A 17,384-nucleotide genomic window follows, 5' to 3' on the forward strand; every position below is an offset into this window, starting at 1 on the left:
TTATATTTTTAAAAATAAAAAATAAACATTAGTCTAAAAGATATTACTAAAACATATTGCTACGTAATTTTTCAATTTTCTAATTATAGTTTTGTTTCAAGATTCAATGTAAATATAAGCTGAACTTAAATATTAAAATTTTAAAAATATATTTTTTAGAATGTCATTATATTTACATGATATCGTTGTGTTATATTATACAAATGTAACAAATCTGCAGTTGGTAAATATAAATAGTAAGAGTTTCATGTGAAATTATTTCACATGTCTATATTGGTTGAATCGAGTAGATCTAATCCATACTTATTTAAAATAATAATTTCGACATAAAAATTTAATGTTTTTTATGTGTAAAGTCGAAAATTTGTGTAACAAAGTGATTCGTTAGATGATCTAATAAGAATTTTTGTGAAAAATAAAACTCAAAATATATTAATAAGTAAATTATTGATTTTACTTTGTTTTGGTTTAAATTGATTTTACAATAAACTCGAAAAAAAATTATATAACTAGAGTCTTGATGTATATTTAAATCAATAAACCTATAATATACATGGTATAGATAATTGGATTAAATAAAATTAAATACTTAATATAAATTAATTGTTTTTATAAAAAAATTAATTTATATGCATGTTTTGAGCTTTGTTGGTCGATAAACAAAAAAACAAATCAAATCCATCTTAAAAGAGATGATTAAATTAATTTCATAAAACCCTAATTCTTAACCCCCTCATTACACTTCCGTACATTTTCGCAAAAATTAGATTCCAAACAAATCAACCCCTGATTTCAATTTGAAATCTGTAATTGATTCGATTGTCCAGTTCACACCTGAGTGTTCGATTCCGAATGGATTCACAAGATTCTTCTGCGCCGCCGCCTCACCACCTCCACCACCATCCGCAACAACCACCACCGCCTGCCGTTTTCTTGGGCCAACACCCGCCCAACAACTCGTACCCACTTCACAATACCAACAGTTCTGCTGCCGTGAGCCACCAACAGCAAAACCCTCGATTTCCCTTCAATTCTATGGCTGCTGCTCCCGCGCCGAAGCCACTTGATCACAATTACTCTGACGGATCTCCTTCTGCTGGAGGTGGCGGAGGCGGGTTCAGCATTGAGCCAGCTAAAAAGAAAAGGGGACGGCCTAGGAAGTATTCACCTGATAACAGCATTGGATTGGGTCTGTCCCCGGCACCTGCTAACCAAATTTCCTCAACCGTGGGCCACGTGGATTCTAGCGGTGGCGGGGGGAATCAGTCCTCGGAGACAGCAGCCAAGCGCAACCGCGGACGGCCTCCGGGTTCGGTGAAAAAACAATTGGATGCTCTAGGTACTACCTCACCCGCTCTTTTGACACGTTTATTTATATAGTGTAATTCTGTGATTATTGTTAGGGCGAAAGATACAGCTTTAGGATTAAAAAAAAGTATACATCTTTAGGATTGCAACTCGCCCATCTAGTTGCGAGGGAGATGACCGGCAGATTTATCTCAATTTTTTTTGTTTATTATGATATCTAGAAATGTGTTACATTCAAATACTTTTAGCATTTTGTTTTTGCCCGTAAACCAGCTCGCGGGATCCTTTACTATACTGTTGCATGTATTTGCGTCTAGTTTTGCTGTCAAGGGTGATTGAAATTAATGTCGAGGGCTATTCTAATTTTTAAATTTTGATGGGCAGGATCACCTGGAGTTGGTTTTACGCCTCATGTGATTATGGTAGCAGTGGGCGAGGTAAATCATCCAGGCTTTCATTATTGTTGTTGTAGAAAAAAAGAAAACTAAAATTCTCGTCAAGTGTTCATGTTAAGTGTTTTTAATTCTTGTCCCATTCTTGGGCAATTACCATTCAGAAGTTGATCGGATTACTTTTAATAACGGAAGCTTCTGGAAGTGGCCTAAATCTTAGTAAGGTGTAGGTTAAAAACAATGTTATTATTCTATTTTTTTTATCGACGAAACAATGTTGCATTTGGAGGATAGGGTATTCTCCGAATTCGAACTGTAAATGCTAAGTTGAAACAACCTCTTACCGTTTTAATGATGACACATGCAAATATAAAACTTTTGATTTGAGCTGCAACCAACAATGATCTAAGAAGGATGCCTTTGAAGTCCTTATCTAGCTGTGCCAATGACTAAAAAAGCGATATGATTTTGCAATTAATGAGGCCACCACCACACTGAAAGAAGAAGATGCAAATTTCTCGTACACGTGGAAATCGTGTTTGATGTGGTTTGCTAATTTGACTAGAAATGATTGTCAATGAAAAATCATAATTGTTAAGAACTTTAGGCAATGTTTACTTTGAGGGAGAAGAGAAGGATTAGACTATTAACCGAAGCCATCACCTGTTTGGTTTAAAAATACCCAACCCATTTAATCCCTTGGGCCCTGCTTTATGTACTTTTTTCTTTGATTTTTTTTCCTCTTTCTACATGTGTGATAATTAATCTCAATTGTCAAAATCCAACTTTACCCGTCAAAAGAACTTTCCTCCCCTCCTCGATTTGCATCAATTGAAAATGGTTCAAATTGTTATATGCAAAATCAAACATTTTCTAATATCTATATTTTCCGACTTAACAATCAAATGTTTAACGATAGCAATATTTATTGTTCGATTTTATTTCCTCAAATTTGGGAAATGAAGTGTTACAAAATTGAGGAAAAATATATCTACAAATGTTTTCTTCTAGTAATAATTTCAACTACTATATAAACAAGTTGAACAGAAAATAGTTGAAGTCGTTATGGGCAAACTATAAAAAGTTTTAATTTCAATCATAATCACACGATTCACGTCTCAGTCTTACGTTACGAGACTAACATTATATCATTCATAATGTTCAAAGGGTCAGATTTTCATAATTTCTTAATCATAATCTCGCTCTGAATTTCATAAATCAAATCAAGCATATTATTATTTGTCTGTCACTATTACTCATCTTATTCAATCACTACAATAATCATATTACAATTTTTCTGTACACAATGCGATCCTCAAACCAAAAGCAACCTTAGGAGATTTGAAATCATATGGTTATTACTGCATGTATTAAAATGTTGTGCTCCCTGGGTACAAGCAACAAAGGTTAAATCTATTGTTTTCTATTTGATGTTTTCGCCTGCTTGTTTGCTGCAAATTTCCTTGGATGGTTGATCATTTGTTCAATTGCATGAACAAATGGCATAATTTCTCTTATTTTTCATATTTAGAGACGACTATATGTTTCTTAGATTTCTATTTAGGGCTATGAACATTTCTTACGCATTGTACTTTGTCTAAGACAAGAAAATTAAGCAATTGATGGTAAACTCAGAGTAATTAAAGCGCAACACACATTAAAGTGCTCAAGTGTCCCAGAGCTTTAAGAGCAAAGGAAATTGCAAGCTTTACGGAAATAAATCACTACAAAGAATTAAAATAAAATAAAAAAATCTCTTCAAATGTGATACGTGAGATATCAAATATTGAAACTATCGACATGTTTGTCTTCCAAATCTACATCACCGTCTTCATCATGCCAGGGCAGAGGCGACACGAGGGTAGAGGGAAGGGAAGAGAAGATTTTGTTAGGGGTTTACCATTTTTTTAGTAAACAGAGGAGAAAAGGGCGATTTCTCCTCTTACAAAACATGGAAACATTTGAAAAAAATTTGCCCGATTATGGAATTTATATGTTGAATATGTATTAAAGAAAACTTTAAATCATATTGATCAAAATATCGAATCAATAATGTATCTTGCAGAAAGTCATTGGACTGGTTAAAATATATTAAGGATTATGACTTATATGGTCAAAGAAATTTGCTTCACCGAAAATTCTATTGTCATAAAGAAACCTTTCTTGGTGCAACCAGTCACTATTTCGATAAGTAACATTCCTAGCCTTATTGTATTTGTTGTGGTGAGTGCATTAGATTTCCCTGCACTCATTGCAGTGCCAGCATTCATAAAATTAAAAGAATTGCTATATGATAAGTCATCTTAAAATGATTAATTTTGTAAAAAAGGTGATACGTTTTGGTCAAGGCGGTCATGTAGTTAATGATTTTGACCTACGTGGTACAATGTGTTTCTTTTTTCCTTTGTAATATTATGGACCATCTTGAAAATCAACAGCTGCTCAAGCCCCTTGTTCAAATACAGAATCTGAATATCTAGTCCACAAAAAGTAACTTATGTGTAAGGTAGATATTTCGGAACTTGAAGCGTCTGAAATGTCATATAGAGATTTCATATATTCCCTATGGGAAACAAATTTATCTCTTGAGGTGTTATCGAATATCTATAATTGGATACTTCCAACCAAATCAAGACATCGTCAATCAATAGGATGAATAAAGAGAAGATCATAAAGCAGTCAATATCCATGCTTTAGTGTGTTTTAGTTAGAGCAAGCATTACATCATTGTGTTAAAACACCAGTAGAATGTGCAAATCACTCATCCTGACACATTGAAAGAATTATGAGAAAATTATGAAAGAAGGAATAACCTTTTTAGGGTTGACGTACAATATCTCTTTATTTTTTTAATTCAACTATTGTTCTCCAAAATTTAATATTTGTTTATATATTGATGATATTATCGTTGAATAATGAGCCAATTGTGCAAGCTTGCCCTTACTTTTATCTTGAATTTCATTTTGAGTAAAAATGTTTGCTCAAAGTTGATTTGGTTTAAAATTATCATCTTCTGGTAAGTAATGACATTGACAATACCAGTTTCTAGTTCAGCTTATCTCATAAATGGACCCGAATATGTTTGCGGTTTGGGGATATGTTACCTTTAACATGTGCCAACAGCCTCTATTATGAAGAATTTATTGTACTTTTTCATTAGCTTATGTTAAATCATTGTTCAGTGGGAAGTGAATTCACCTTAATTTACTCATGGTTTATTTGTAATATAGACTGATGAAAAACATGGGCTTGAAATTTGGTGTCTTGGAATAGAATTAGAAGAGTTGATATTCCTAACATAATTCCTACATAATTTTATGGATTAAGATATTGGTTTGGACAAAATTTTATAGAATGTAAGAGTTGTAGTTTTAATTATCTTGATGGCCTCAATCTCCATTTTGTGTCTCCCCACACACCCAGATTAGCTACCGTAACATCACTGTAATTCATCCATCTAGTTTTTTAGTTTACCCTTTTTGGTATTGGTTTATGAAGTTCAAATTAACATTTGGAACAAACTATAAAGGTTTTTTGCACTTCACAGTGGAGGAGATTGCATTTGCCTGCTGATTAATGCCTTCTTATTTTTATGTCTAGCCACGAGTCTCTTGATATAACCTTGAAGATAACTGAGAAGACTTTGCTTTCATTCATTGTTCCCTTTTTCTATCGTAGTGTATAAATAACAATTATAGTTCATTATACGTGAGTGAATAAATGATTATTTTTAATTTGTAAATAAATAGAGTTTTCCAGCCATTTTATGAGAGGATTTATCACAGATTTAATTATTGAAGTTTGTTATTATTGTTGCCAAATGACCAATGTGTTTGAGGAAGAAATTATAATTTCCCTTTTTTTATGTTCTCAGGATATAGCTTCAAAAATCATGGCATTCTCTCAGCAGGGACCACGTACAGTTTGCATTCTATCTGCTAATGGCTCCATCAGCAATGTCACGCTTCGCCAACCAGCAATGTCTGGCGGCACTGTAACATATGAGGTGTGTGATGAGCCTCAATGAATTGTGATCTCTAACCACCACCTATCATTTTCTCTGTTAGTGACCATTGTCCATTGGTTGAATAAATCGAGAGGAATAAATCAATCACCAAGTCTTGTCTTGGTCAAAAAAATTCATGAATGCCTTGAGATGAAAGTTGTACCAGACTTTATTTCTCGTAATCCCAAATATTGAATCGTAATGAATTACTCTTGTTCTTTACTATGATCAATTGTTGTCTAGGTCTAAGAAAGGATGAATTTATTGTTTAGATGCAAATTTGTCAACACAAACCATTTTAGGACAAACATCTTGTGATGTGTTAGCACTTGGGGAGGATACTCTTATTTCATTATCTTTGCGGATGACTACTAGAGGTTTGGGCACGTGTGTTTGGTGAAGTAGAAATTTGTGTCCTTTGAAACTCAAAGGGGATAGTTAGTGGGAAGAAGTATTATATCATTTACACCTAATAGTCTAAGTCAATGCTCAATTCCCATCTGACGCTCTAGTTGAATAATGTAGCTGAGAGAAGGAAATGGACCTTGTGCTATGATGAGTTTCATTGCACTCCCGGGCTCGTTTTGGGGGTTATGTGTTTTATCTTTGAAACAACCAGTTTGATGAATTCAACACATGTGGAAACACTAAAACGTACTTCATATGAGAATGCTTTGGGAAGCTATCCACTTACGGATATTTTAGAGTTTGGGGTAGTGTTACCTACGTGAAGTGGATATTGGGAGAGACAAATAGGTATTTGTGCATTGGGAGTCTATTGGCTGTTACTTACCTCATCATTTGGAGCTAAAGGTGCTTGGTTCGTGGAATGCCACATTATTTAGAAATATTTTTTATTTTATAGTGTTGGTGGTGCAATGTATCATCAAGAGGTTCAAGTCACAAACCACAACCACTATGATAGTTCCTGCTAGCCAATTAGGCACTTGGTCCCAAGGCGATACAAAATGGTTTTGAGACTGCGGGAACCAGGATGAGCTCGACCATATATTTTGATCCTAAGATTTTCATGGAAGCATTATGGCTCAATATCATGGATACGAAATGGAAATTCATATACTCTAATAAAATGGACTTGAGTAGATCCAAATCAGGAAAATGTTCAAATTGGATGCAAGTGGATCTATTAACGAAATCTTGTAGCGGGTGTAAGGGTGCTGCTAGATAAAGATAGATTGGTGGCAGGTGGTTATTTTAAAGGTAAGGTGTTGACTATAGTAATTTATGCTAGTTATGATGCTAGAGTCTTTAAAGGACTTTGCCAGTTATATAGGCATATTATGACTATGATAAATGACAAATGGATGTGAAGAACTTTTCCTTAACAATGATATAGATTGAGACATGTACATGGAAGGTACTTCTTAGGTTTTTATATCGACAATAGATGAACAAGATAAACATAAAATTTTTGTACCCACAAACAATCAACAACAATAGGTCTTTATCTCACTAAGTGGGGTCGACTATGTGGATCCTCCTACCCCTTATGTTCCATCTAATCTTTTTATTAATAGGTTTTGATGATTTTTGACTCATTTTTTATGCACACTCTCCCTGGTGGAAACCTCTTCAGCTTTGTAGGGGTTTGTTATGCATAAAACTCCAGTAGTTCTGGATGTAGATGCCGAAACGCATTTTTAGCTTCCACTTTCCAATCTTCAGTCAAGAGACAATCCTTCAAACAGACTTGAGATGTGTACTGAACCGTGAAGCGGTTGCTTGCTTGTCATCGAGAACATCCACGGGAAGCCTTTTCTGTTACTGGCCTTTCTAGGCCTATCCATTTGACTATTTAAGTGTTTTCCACTTGTACAGAGGTTACCTCAACTATCACTTGCAATAAAACCTCGAAATACCATTTCAAGAAGAGATGGAGGGGTTTGTAATCTTCAACAACATAGAACATTCGTAATCTTCAATCGTTGGTGTACTATATGAAGCTCTCAACCGAGTTGTTATACTTTTTCTTTGGTCCCTGATCCCTGATAACTTCTCAAATCTGGATACTGAAGTTTTTCGATGCCAAATGTATTTCGTTTGTCCTTTTTATTTGTGGTGGTGAAGTTCGTTTCTTCTAAAAATACAAAAGTGAGAGTACGATGAAGGACTCAATGTAAAGATGGATGCTGTCGTTTCTTTTCAGTTCATCTTGAGAATGGTACTTGACTGTGCATAATGGTGCCTTCATCTGTTTGCAGGGTCGATTTGAGATCATATCGTTGTCTGGTTCTTTCCTTCTGTCAGATACTTCTGGTAATTGCAATCGAACTGGTGGTCTGAGTGTGTCGCTGGCTGGTTCAGATGGCAGGGTATTGGGTGGTGGAGTAGCGGGAATGCTCAAAGCTGCTTCATCAGTTCAGGTAATGTTTAGCCAGGTCTTTCACATCACCCCCCTCCCCCACCCTACCCAAGGGTGTGAGGCGCAGAGTCATGGGGATTTTCTTTACACTGTTAAAAATTTTATGATTCCGTGAGATACATTATCAGCCATTAGTGTCAGACATTGAAATTCCAGACAGTTTATTTCAGTCCATAGTTTTATATGTTTTATCTGGACCCAACTAGCTTTGTTCTAAGACATGCAACGATAATGATATTGCCGATATATTTATGCACCTGTGTTCTTCTCCATCAAGTACATTTAGCCCTTATTTTACCAGAATAGTAACAAATATTCGTAATTACTCGTACGCATCATGTCTCGATTATTAAGCTATTTTCTTTACCAGGTTGTGGTAGGCAGTTTCATTGCTGATGGAAAGAAATCCAAATCTCCTTTGTCTTCTCCACCACAAGCACATATGCTAAATTTTGGCACGCCAGCAGCAGGGGTCAGCCCTGCTTCCCCTGGTGCTTCGAGTGAGTCTGCTGAAGAAAATGACGACAGTCCTCTAAATCGTGGCTCAGGACCTTACGGCACTACAGGTCAACAACCAATGCAGAACGTGTCGATGTATTCTTCAATGGGTTGGCCAAACTCCATCAAAATGCACCCTAATTAACCTTACATATTCTGCAGCATGCGTACGTGTGGATTTCTAGATTACATTTAGAGGTTGGTTGTAATCGCTAACAGAGTATAGGACGGATGCTGCTTTCCTATCCTAGATTGGATTTTCTTTAGATGCTTATTTATTTTTCTTTAGCTTAGCCTTTGGTAGATCCGCTTGTTATCTGACGGATTCAGACATGCTAATCTATTTTATGCTATGGCATGGCCTATCTCAAACTATTGTGTCCATGTTTAATTTTTTTTTTTTTATCATTAGTAATTATAAAATTAAAATAAAGTGAGAGAATTAGGAAATATCCATTGCTTTAATCACAAGATGGCGTATTAATTAAAAAAAAACATATGGATAAAATATTAAGAAAATAAAGAATATATAGTTATTTATTTAAAAAAATATTAAGAAAATAGAGAATATATAGTTAAAAAATCATTTAATGAGAAAAGGCTAATATTTATTTAACTTTTTACAGACAAATCAATTAATGAGAAACAGAAACAAACCAACCAGTAGTTATTTATTTAAAAAATATATCATTGAAAACAAAGAGTCGAAATTATTGAATGTTGAAAATAAGAATTGTAAATAATGAAAATTAGTGTATGATGATGTATGTAATGATATATTTATTTTTGGATTATTTCTAAAAAAATTCTATAAAAGTCCTCGGCTCGTCCGAAAATAGACTAGTAAACCAATCAAACAGTATTATTTCTTGAAATCTAAAATCTGAATATAACGATAATATATCTTGTCATGTGAGTACACATGACCAAATAGAAACGACATACTTCTATGTATACGGACGTACATACTATCATCCCCATTGCAGTGGCGACTTTCGTCCTAGACGAAGCTCGAGATCAATCTCTTCAATCGGTGTCGAATATGTCGCATTCCCCATAATTTCACAGCCATAAAAAATCAACGGACTCGTGGCGTTGCTCGATTTATCTGTCGCAAAATAATTATGTGAGTCAGAAGCGTGAGGGGAAGATGAATCCAAGGAAGCCTTCATGTCCCTGCCAACAAGATGGACATTATTAGGGTTTGGCATGGAATAAACAAGGCACAAGCTGCCATTTGTTACGAATTCTTCACGTGCGGTAAAAATATTGGGGATGGATGAGCTTTAGCCACCGTTGAGGAGGTTGGTTATTGGTGACACTTAATTGATGGTGTAACTTGACGTGGTCGCGACGATGCACGTTCATGTGACCCCCGAGAGCCTGAGCCGAACGGAACTGCCTTCGCCAAATTCGGAATATCGGCAACAATATTAGACTGGAGTTTAATCAGTGCACATCGAAATGTGATCGATGGTCGTGAGTCTCGTATGATAAAATAAAATAAAAAAACAAAAAAACTACCCTTCAAGATATTTTTATAAAAAAATTACAAAAGTTCAACGTAAGACCTGGCGTCGAACTTTAATCGGAAATTTTAAAGACTTAAAAATTTATCAATTTTCTGATTAAGCATACAGTTTTCCATAATATTTAAAATAGCTAAAATTCAATATTCTACAATAATTCGGGAAGGAAATGTCGAAAACATAGAGACGAAAACCTCTATGGTATTAATTACCTCGCACACTTCACTCAACATGCATGGTTTCTATCGATCTTTCAATGAACTATCAGAATTTTTAAGGATTATAAATTTAATATAGTTGTTTCCATTTCTGTAGACACACAGAATAGGTCAAGCTTCAAATTAAAATTGTCGGACATTAAATAAACTAACCCAAGATTTGAACAACTATCTTCTTGTTGCGATCAAACAGCGGAGTTACCAAGTCTACGGCCACCCTTGTTTTCCAGGCCGGCTAGCTGGTGATCAAATCCTGAAAACTGTCACGTGTGCATATATATAGTGCTGATGGATCACTCATTTAATCAAGAAATACATGATCAAGTCATTATTTCTAAACATGGATCTCCCTTATGTTCTTTTCATGATTTTGATTTGTGTAAATTATTCTGCCAAGGCTCGAGAAATTATAATAGCATCTGAAAATGCATCGGGGAGTAGATTAGAAACTTACATTGTTCATGTAAAATTGCCAGGGAATGGAGCATCGGCTGAGCCTGCGAACATGGAAAGCTGGTACCATTCCTTCCTGCCGAAAAGCACAGAAGTAGGAGCGGAAGACTCGTATCGAATGGTTCACACATATCGGAATGTGATCACTGGTTTTGCGGCAAAATTGTCTGCAGAAGAAGTGAAGGAAATGGAGAAAATAGATGGTTTCTATTTTGCAAGGCCCCATAAAATATTAAGTTTGCACACAACTCATAGTCCGAATTTCTTGGGGTTGCATACAAACGTAGGGGTTTGGCCTGGCTCCAACTTTGGTGAAGGCTTGATCATTGGAGTTTTAGATACCGGAATAACTCCAGGGCACCCATCATTCGATGATGAAGGTGTGGACCCTCCACCTGCCAAGTGGAAAGGGAAATGTGAGTTTGATGGCATGGCGTGTAACAACAAGCTAATCGGTGCAAGGAATTTCGTGAGCAATTCCCCCGGGCCACCTGCAGATGATGAAGGTCATGGGACACACACGTCTAGCACGGCTGCTGGGAACTTTGTTAAAGATGCCAACGTTTACGGGATGGCTAAAGGGACAGCCGTTGGAATGGCCCCTCGTGCACATGTAGCCATGTATAAAGTTTGTTCGGTAGAGGGTTGCAGTGATGCTGATATATTGGCAGCAATGGATGCTGCGGTGGAGGATGGTGTTGACATTCTTTCCCTCTCTCTCGGTGGACCCTCGGCTGATTTTTACAATGATGGAATTGCCCTCGGTGCAGTTTGGTGCGATCCAACGGGGTATTTTCGTAAGCTGTTCCGCAGCCAATGCTGGTCCAATCAGTTCTTCATTGTCGAATGAGGCGCCCTGGATTCTCACGGTAGGTGCCAGCACAATCGACAGGAGGATAGTTGCCACGGCTTTGTTGGGAAATATGGATATGTATGATGGGGAGTCGGTTTTCCAGCCTAGTGATTTTCCCACCACATTATTGCCTCTGATTGATGCTGGCGGGGCTAGTGAGAACCAAACCGCAAGTTTGTGTGGCCCAGGGTCACTCGATGGCATTGATGTCAGAGGAAAAGTTGTGCTCTGCGTGAGGGGTGGTGGGATAGGGCGCATTGCCAAGGGGCAAACCGTGAAAGATGCCGGCGGTGCGGCCATGATTCTGATGAACGATGAACTCGATGGCTACACCACGATAGCGGATACTCACGTGCTTCCAGCAACACACGTGAGTTTTGATGCAGGGCAAAAGATTAAATCATACATAACATCAACCTCAACGCCTATGGCCACGGTTTTATTCCGTGGGACGGTGATCGGAGATCCACATGCTCCAAGTATGGCATCATTTTCCTCCAGGGGGCCAAGTTTGGCCAGTCCAGGAATCTTGAAACCCGACATCACTGGCCCCGGTGTCAGCATTCTCGCGGCATGGCCGGTATCAGTCGACAACAACACTAAAGAGACCGCTGCTTTTAACATTATTTCAGGCACCTCGATGTCATGCCCTCACCTTGGTGGCATTGCTGCCGTGCTCAAAAGCGCGCATCCCGATTGGTCTCCTGCTGCGATCAAGTCTGCAATCATGACCACTGCCACTCAGTACAACCTCGGTGGCAGCGCCATTATCGATGAAAGGGCCTTGCCCGCTGATGTATTCGCAATAGGAGCAGGCCATGTCAACCCACCAAGTGCAAACGACCCAGGGCTCATTTACGATCTCGAACCAAACGACTACATCCCTTATCTGTGTGGTCTAGGATACACGGACCAGGAAATAGAGGTGATCGTGCAGAGCACCGTTAAATGCTCGGACATAAAGAGCATTCCCGAAGCACAATTGAACTACCCTTCATTTGCCGTCGAACTCGATGATGCCACGAAAACATATACAAGGACAGTGACAAATGTAGGTGAGGCGAGCTCGAGTTATAGCGTTGAGATAGAATCCGTTCCAGGGGTAGAAGTAACAGTTGCACCCGATACAATAGAATTCACTGAAATGAACCAAAAGATGACATATCAGATAAGCTTTAGCAAATCTTCCCCACCGGGTAGTACTACCACCTTTGTACAAGGAGCTGTGGTGTGGCGTTCGGAGAAACGAGCTGTCCGAAGCCCGATTTCTGTCAAACTTGTGCAATGATCGGCACTCCAAATTAATCCATGAAGTAATCACTTTCACTGAAGGTAACTATACATGTTACATGACGAATTAATAAAGTATTTTCTTTGAAAGAAAATGAGTTACTATTTGCTCAAAGACGTATGTATCTTCACAATGCACTGAAATTTCTTGGGATGGTATTGTATGCCTAATTGTTTTAATACAAATATCAGTGATTTCAGCAAAATTTGCAAATATAACCCGGGAGATTATTTACGATAATGGATTTGAGACATCATTAGTTGTAATAAAAATGAATATTGCACTTAGAGAATTAAAATATATATTTTAAGTATGATTATAATATTAGTAATCGTTTAATTAATCTTGTAAATTATTTTACACAATTAATTTAATATCACTCTTGAATGGACAACATGTTGAATTATTGTGTGACGTATATCTATTTTTTTAATAAAAAAAAAAACTAGTATTATTTCACATCTGCACTTCAAATATTATTGATCACACTCTATTTTGAATTCTTTTATTACAAATTTACACTTGTCAATTATTTATTTGTGAAACGTATGAATAATCTTCAACAATTTACTAAATTTTTTTATTTTTTATATGCAAAGTTTAACATTTATTTATTTTTATAATATCCTATTGTTGGGATGAATACTTTCAAAACAAGAAAATTTCAGATTTCCTAATTAGCAATACATTCTAAATTGGTGAATATTTTTTTTGAATCAATTGTTTTTATTTTCCATATCTTTTTTAAATCGGTTATTTTATTGCCATTATTTATTTTTCAATTTGGCTTTGGTCTTTTGATGAAATTATTATTTTTAGTCAGGTCTATAACATGTCTAATCAAACTTTTTAGCTACTACAAAAAAAAAGGGGGAATTAGGGATTAAAAAAATTATTTTATTTTAAAAATTGATTAAAAAAGTTTATTTTTAATTGTGGCTCAATAATTCCCTGTGCCGTCTATGATAGTGAAATTGAATTGATTATACAGAATAATTTACAATATTAACTGTTTAGTTAATTAATATTATAATGTATAATTTTAAAATTTTACACTTTATTTGAATTTTTTTCCCATCATCCATTAAAGTATTAGAATTTTTTACCTTTTTATGGACCAAATAAATAAACTAATTTGTAGAATATAAAATTTTACAATTTTTTTAAAAAAATATTTGTCTAAAATTATGCTTTAAAGTGTTTAATTTTATTATGGAACTAAAAGAAGGAACATAAAATGTAATTTTTTTCTAGTAATGTAAAAGGTCAATGAAACTGAAACTGAAACTGAAAAATTGAGGAGAGACGGTCGCATTCACCCACCCCTTGTCCGAGTCATTGCGTACAAAGAACTACAAACATGTGTTTATATACCTAATATAATACAATTAGAACTTGGCAAAAACTTGCGTGAGACGATCTCACGGGTCTTATTTGTGAGACGAATCTCTTATTTGGGTCATCCACGAAAAAGTATTACTTTTAATGCTAAGAGTATTACTTTTAATTGTGAATATGAGTAGGGTTAAGATCCGTGAGACGGTCTCAGACCCACTCTTAAAACTTTTAAGGAGTAAACATCAACTTCTGTTTTATGCGCTGATCCGACAAAATATATATACATACATTATACACAAAAGACACACACACACACAATTGTTTTTCTTCAACTCGAACATTCAATAAAAGTTAAAACAGCTAAACTTCGTCAATCTCTAATTTTGCCGGAAGAATTTGCCAAAAAACATAAACGTCCGAACACATGGAGACGAAAACTGATATAGTATTAACCTCGCGACATAGAACAGAGGATTATAAATTTATATATGATTGTTGTTTCTATAGAATAGTTAGACATATTATCCAAAAGGTCTACTTGTGATCACACAGCTAGCGGAGTTAACAAGTCTGATAGCCCTTCATGTTTTCTAGGCCGGCAGGTGATCAGATTCTGAAAATGTAGTATATTATGTGGACAGCAAGAAATGATTGATCATTGTCATTTTTCTAAACATGTTTGGTGTACTATTAATCGTTTTGATTCTACTAGTAAATCATCCTGCCTCTGCTGAAGAAATACTAGCATCTGAAAATGCGTCAGGGAGCAGCTTAGAGACTTACATTGTTCATGTAAATTGCTAGGGAATGGTGAATCAGCTGAACCGGCAAGCCTGGAAAGCTGGTATCATTCCTTCTTGCCGAAAAGCACGACAGCAGGAGAGAAAGACTCGTCTCGACTGGTTCATACATATCGCAATGTGATCACTGGTTTTGCCGCAAAGCTATCTGCAGAAGAAGTGGAGGAAATGGAGAAAATGGACGGCTTCTTGTTTGCAAGGCCCCAGAAAAGATTAAGTTTGCAAACGACTCATAGTCCGAATTTCTTGGGGTTGCATACAAACTTCGGAGTTTGGCCTGGCTCCAACTTTGGTGAAGGAGTGATCATTGGAGTTTTAGATAGTGGAATAACTCCAGGGCACCTGTCTTTCGATGATGAAGGCATGCCCCCTCCGCCTGCCAAGTGGAATGGGAAATGTGAGTTTGATGGCATGGCATGTAACAACAAGCTGATCGGTGCAAGGAATTTCATGAAAGATTTTCCAGGGCCACCTACCTGATGATGTAGGTCATGGGACACACACGGCTAGCACAGCTGGTGGGAACTTTGTTAAAGATGCCAATCTTTTTGGGTTGGCTAATGGGACGGCCACAGGAATGGCCCCTCGGGCACATCTAGCCATGTATAAAGTTTGTACTCTAGTGAGTTGTAGTGATGCTGATATACTGGCAGCAATGGACGCTGCAGTGGAGGATGGTGTGGACGTGCTTTCCCTTTCTCTTGGTGGACCCTCTGCTGATTTTTATAATGATAGGATTGCTATTGGTGCGTTTGGTGCGATCCAAAAGGGTATGTTCGTAAGCTGTTCTGCAGCTAATTTTGGTCCGATGAATTCTACAATGTCGAATGAGGCGCCCTGGATTCTCACAGTAGGTGCCAGTACAATCGACAGGAAGATAGTCGCTACGGTGTTGTTGGGGAATATGGATATCTATGATGGAGAGTCAGCTTTTCAACCTAGTGATTTTCCCACAACATTGTTGCCTTTGATTGATGCTAGCGGGGCTAGTGAGAACCAAACCGCAAGTTCGTGTGGCCCTGAGTCACTTGATGACATTGATGTCAGAGGAAAAGTCGTTCTATGCTCGAGGGGTGGTCACGACATAAGGCGCACCACCAAGGGGCAAACAGTGAAAGATGCAGGTGGTGCTGCCATGATTTTGATGAACGATGAACTCGATGGCTACAGCACGATAGCGGATACTCATGTGCTGCCTGCTACACACGTGAGTTTCGAGTCAGGGCAAAAGATTAAATCATACATAAGATCAACCTCAGCGCCTACTGCCACAGTCTTATTTCACGGTACAGTGATTGGAGATCCACTTACTCCAATGGTGCCTTCATTTTCCTCCAGAGGGCCAAGCTTGGCCAGTCCAGGAATCCTGAAACCCGACATCACAGGCCCTGGTGTGAGCATTCTCGCCGCGTGGCCTGTATCAGTTGATAACAACACGAAAGACACCGCTGCTTTTAACATGGCTACGGGTACCTCGATGTCATGCCCTCACCTTGGTGGCATTGCTGCGATCCTCAAAAGCGCGCATCCCGATTGGTCCCCTGCCGCGATCAAGTACAGCAATCATGACCACTGCCACTCAGTACAACCTCGGAGGCAGCGCCATTATCGATGAAAGAGGCATGCCCGCTGATGTATTCGCAATAGGCGCAGGCCATGTCAACCCACCAAGTGCAAACGATCCAGGGACTCATTTACGATCTCCAACCAAACGACTACATCCCTTATCTATGTGGTCTAGGATACACAGACCAGGAAATCGAGGTGATCGTGCAGAGCACTGTTAAATGCTCAGACATAACGAGCATCTCCGAAGCACAATTGAACTACCCTTCATTTGCAGTCGAACTCGATGGTGCCACGAAAACCTACACGAGGACAGTGACAAATGTCGGTGAGGCGAATTCGAGTTATAGCATTGAGATAGAATCGGTTCCCGGGGTAGAAGTAATGGTTGCACCCGATACACTAGCATTCACTGAAATGAACCAAAAGATGACATTTCAGGTAAGCTTTAGCAAGTCTGCTCTGCCTGCCAACACTACCACCTATGTACAAGGAGCTGTGGTGTGGTGTTTGGAGAAACGAATTGTCCGAAGTCCGATTTCTGTCAAATTATTGTAGTAATCGGCGTTCGAATTTAATCCATGAAGGAATTACTTTCACAGAACTTATCTATGCTATATGACGAATTAATAAGGTGTTTTTTCCCATGGAAAATGACTTTCTAGCATATTTCATTAGCACCATCATTTGAAACTAAACACACACTGCATTTTTACTGTAACACCTATATTTAGTATTTTTTTGACGTG

The 17,384-nt window shown here is 37.4% G+C and overlaps 2 protein-coding genes and 1 pseudogene across 2 annotated transcripts; all 3 read left to right on the plus strand.

Moving 5' to 3' along the window:
* The first annotated feature begins 712 nt into the window (after positions 1-712).
* Positions 713-8,959, plus strand: LOC140816579 (AT-hook motif nuclear-localized protein 8-like). The gene is made up of 5 exons (XM_073175931.1): positions 713-1,339; positions 1,693-1,745; positions 5,575-5,706; positions 7,929-8,090; positions 8,460-8,959. Exons 1-5 carry the CDS (start codon positions 853-855, stop codon positions 8,730-8,732), a joined length of 1,107 nt encoding a protein of 368 aa, XP_073032032.1. The 5' UTR covers positions 713-852; the 3' UTR covers positions 8,733-8,959.
* A 1,714-nt stretch (positions 8,960-10,673) lies between these two features.
* Positions 10,674-13,073, plus strand: LOC140816700 (subtilisin-like protease). Its single transcript, XM_073176110.1, is given in 2 exon segments — positions 10,674-11,556; positions 11,558-13,073. Coding segments are annotated over 2 exon segments (2,253 nt in total). The 5' UTR covers position 10,674; the 3' UTR covers positions 12,929-13,073.
* A 1,970-nt stretch (positions 13,074-15,043) lies between these two features.
* LOC140816873 (subtilisin-like protease) lies at positions 15,044-17,217 on the plus strand (annotated as a pseudogene).
* Positions 17,218-17,384: the final 167 nt, after the last annotated feature.

The sequence above is a fragment of the Primulina eburnea genome, chromosome 16 (assembly GCF_022965805.1).
Source record: "Primulina eburnea isolate SZY01 chromosome 16, ASM2296580v1, whole genome shotgun sequence".
Lineage (NCBI taxonomy): Eukaryota > Viridiplantae > Streptophyta > Magnoliopsida > Lamiales > Gesneriaceae > Primulina > Primulina eburnea.

Coding starts and splice junctions, on each gene's coding strand:
- LOC140816579 (XM_073175931.1), top strand. CDS start 853: ATGGATTCACAAGATTCTTCTGCGCCGCCGCCTCACCACCTCCACCAC. Junction 1,746..5,574: donor TTATGGTAGCAGTGGGCGAG/GTAAATCATCCA, acceptor TTATGTTCTCAG/GATATAGCTTCAAAAATCAT. Junction 8,091..8,459: donor AAGCTGCTTCATCAGTTCAG/GTAATGTTTAGC, acceptor TTTCTTTACCAG/GTTGTGGTAGGCAGTTTCAT.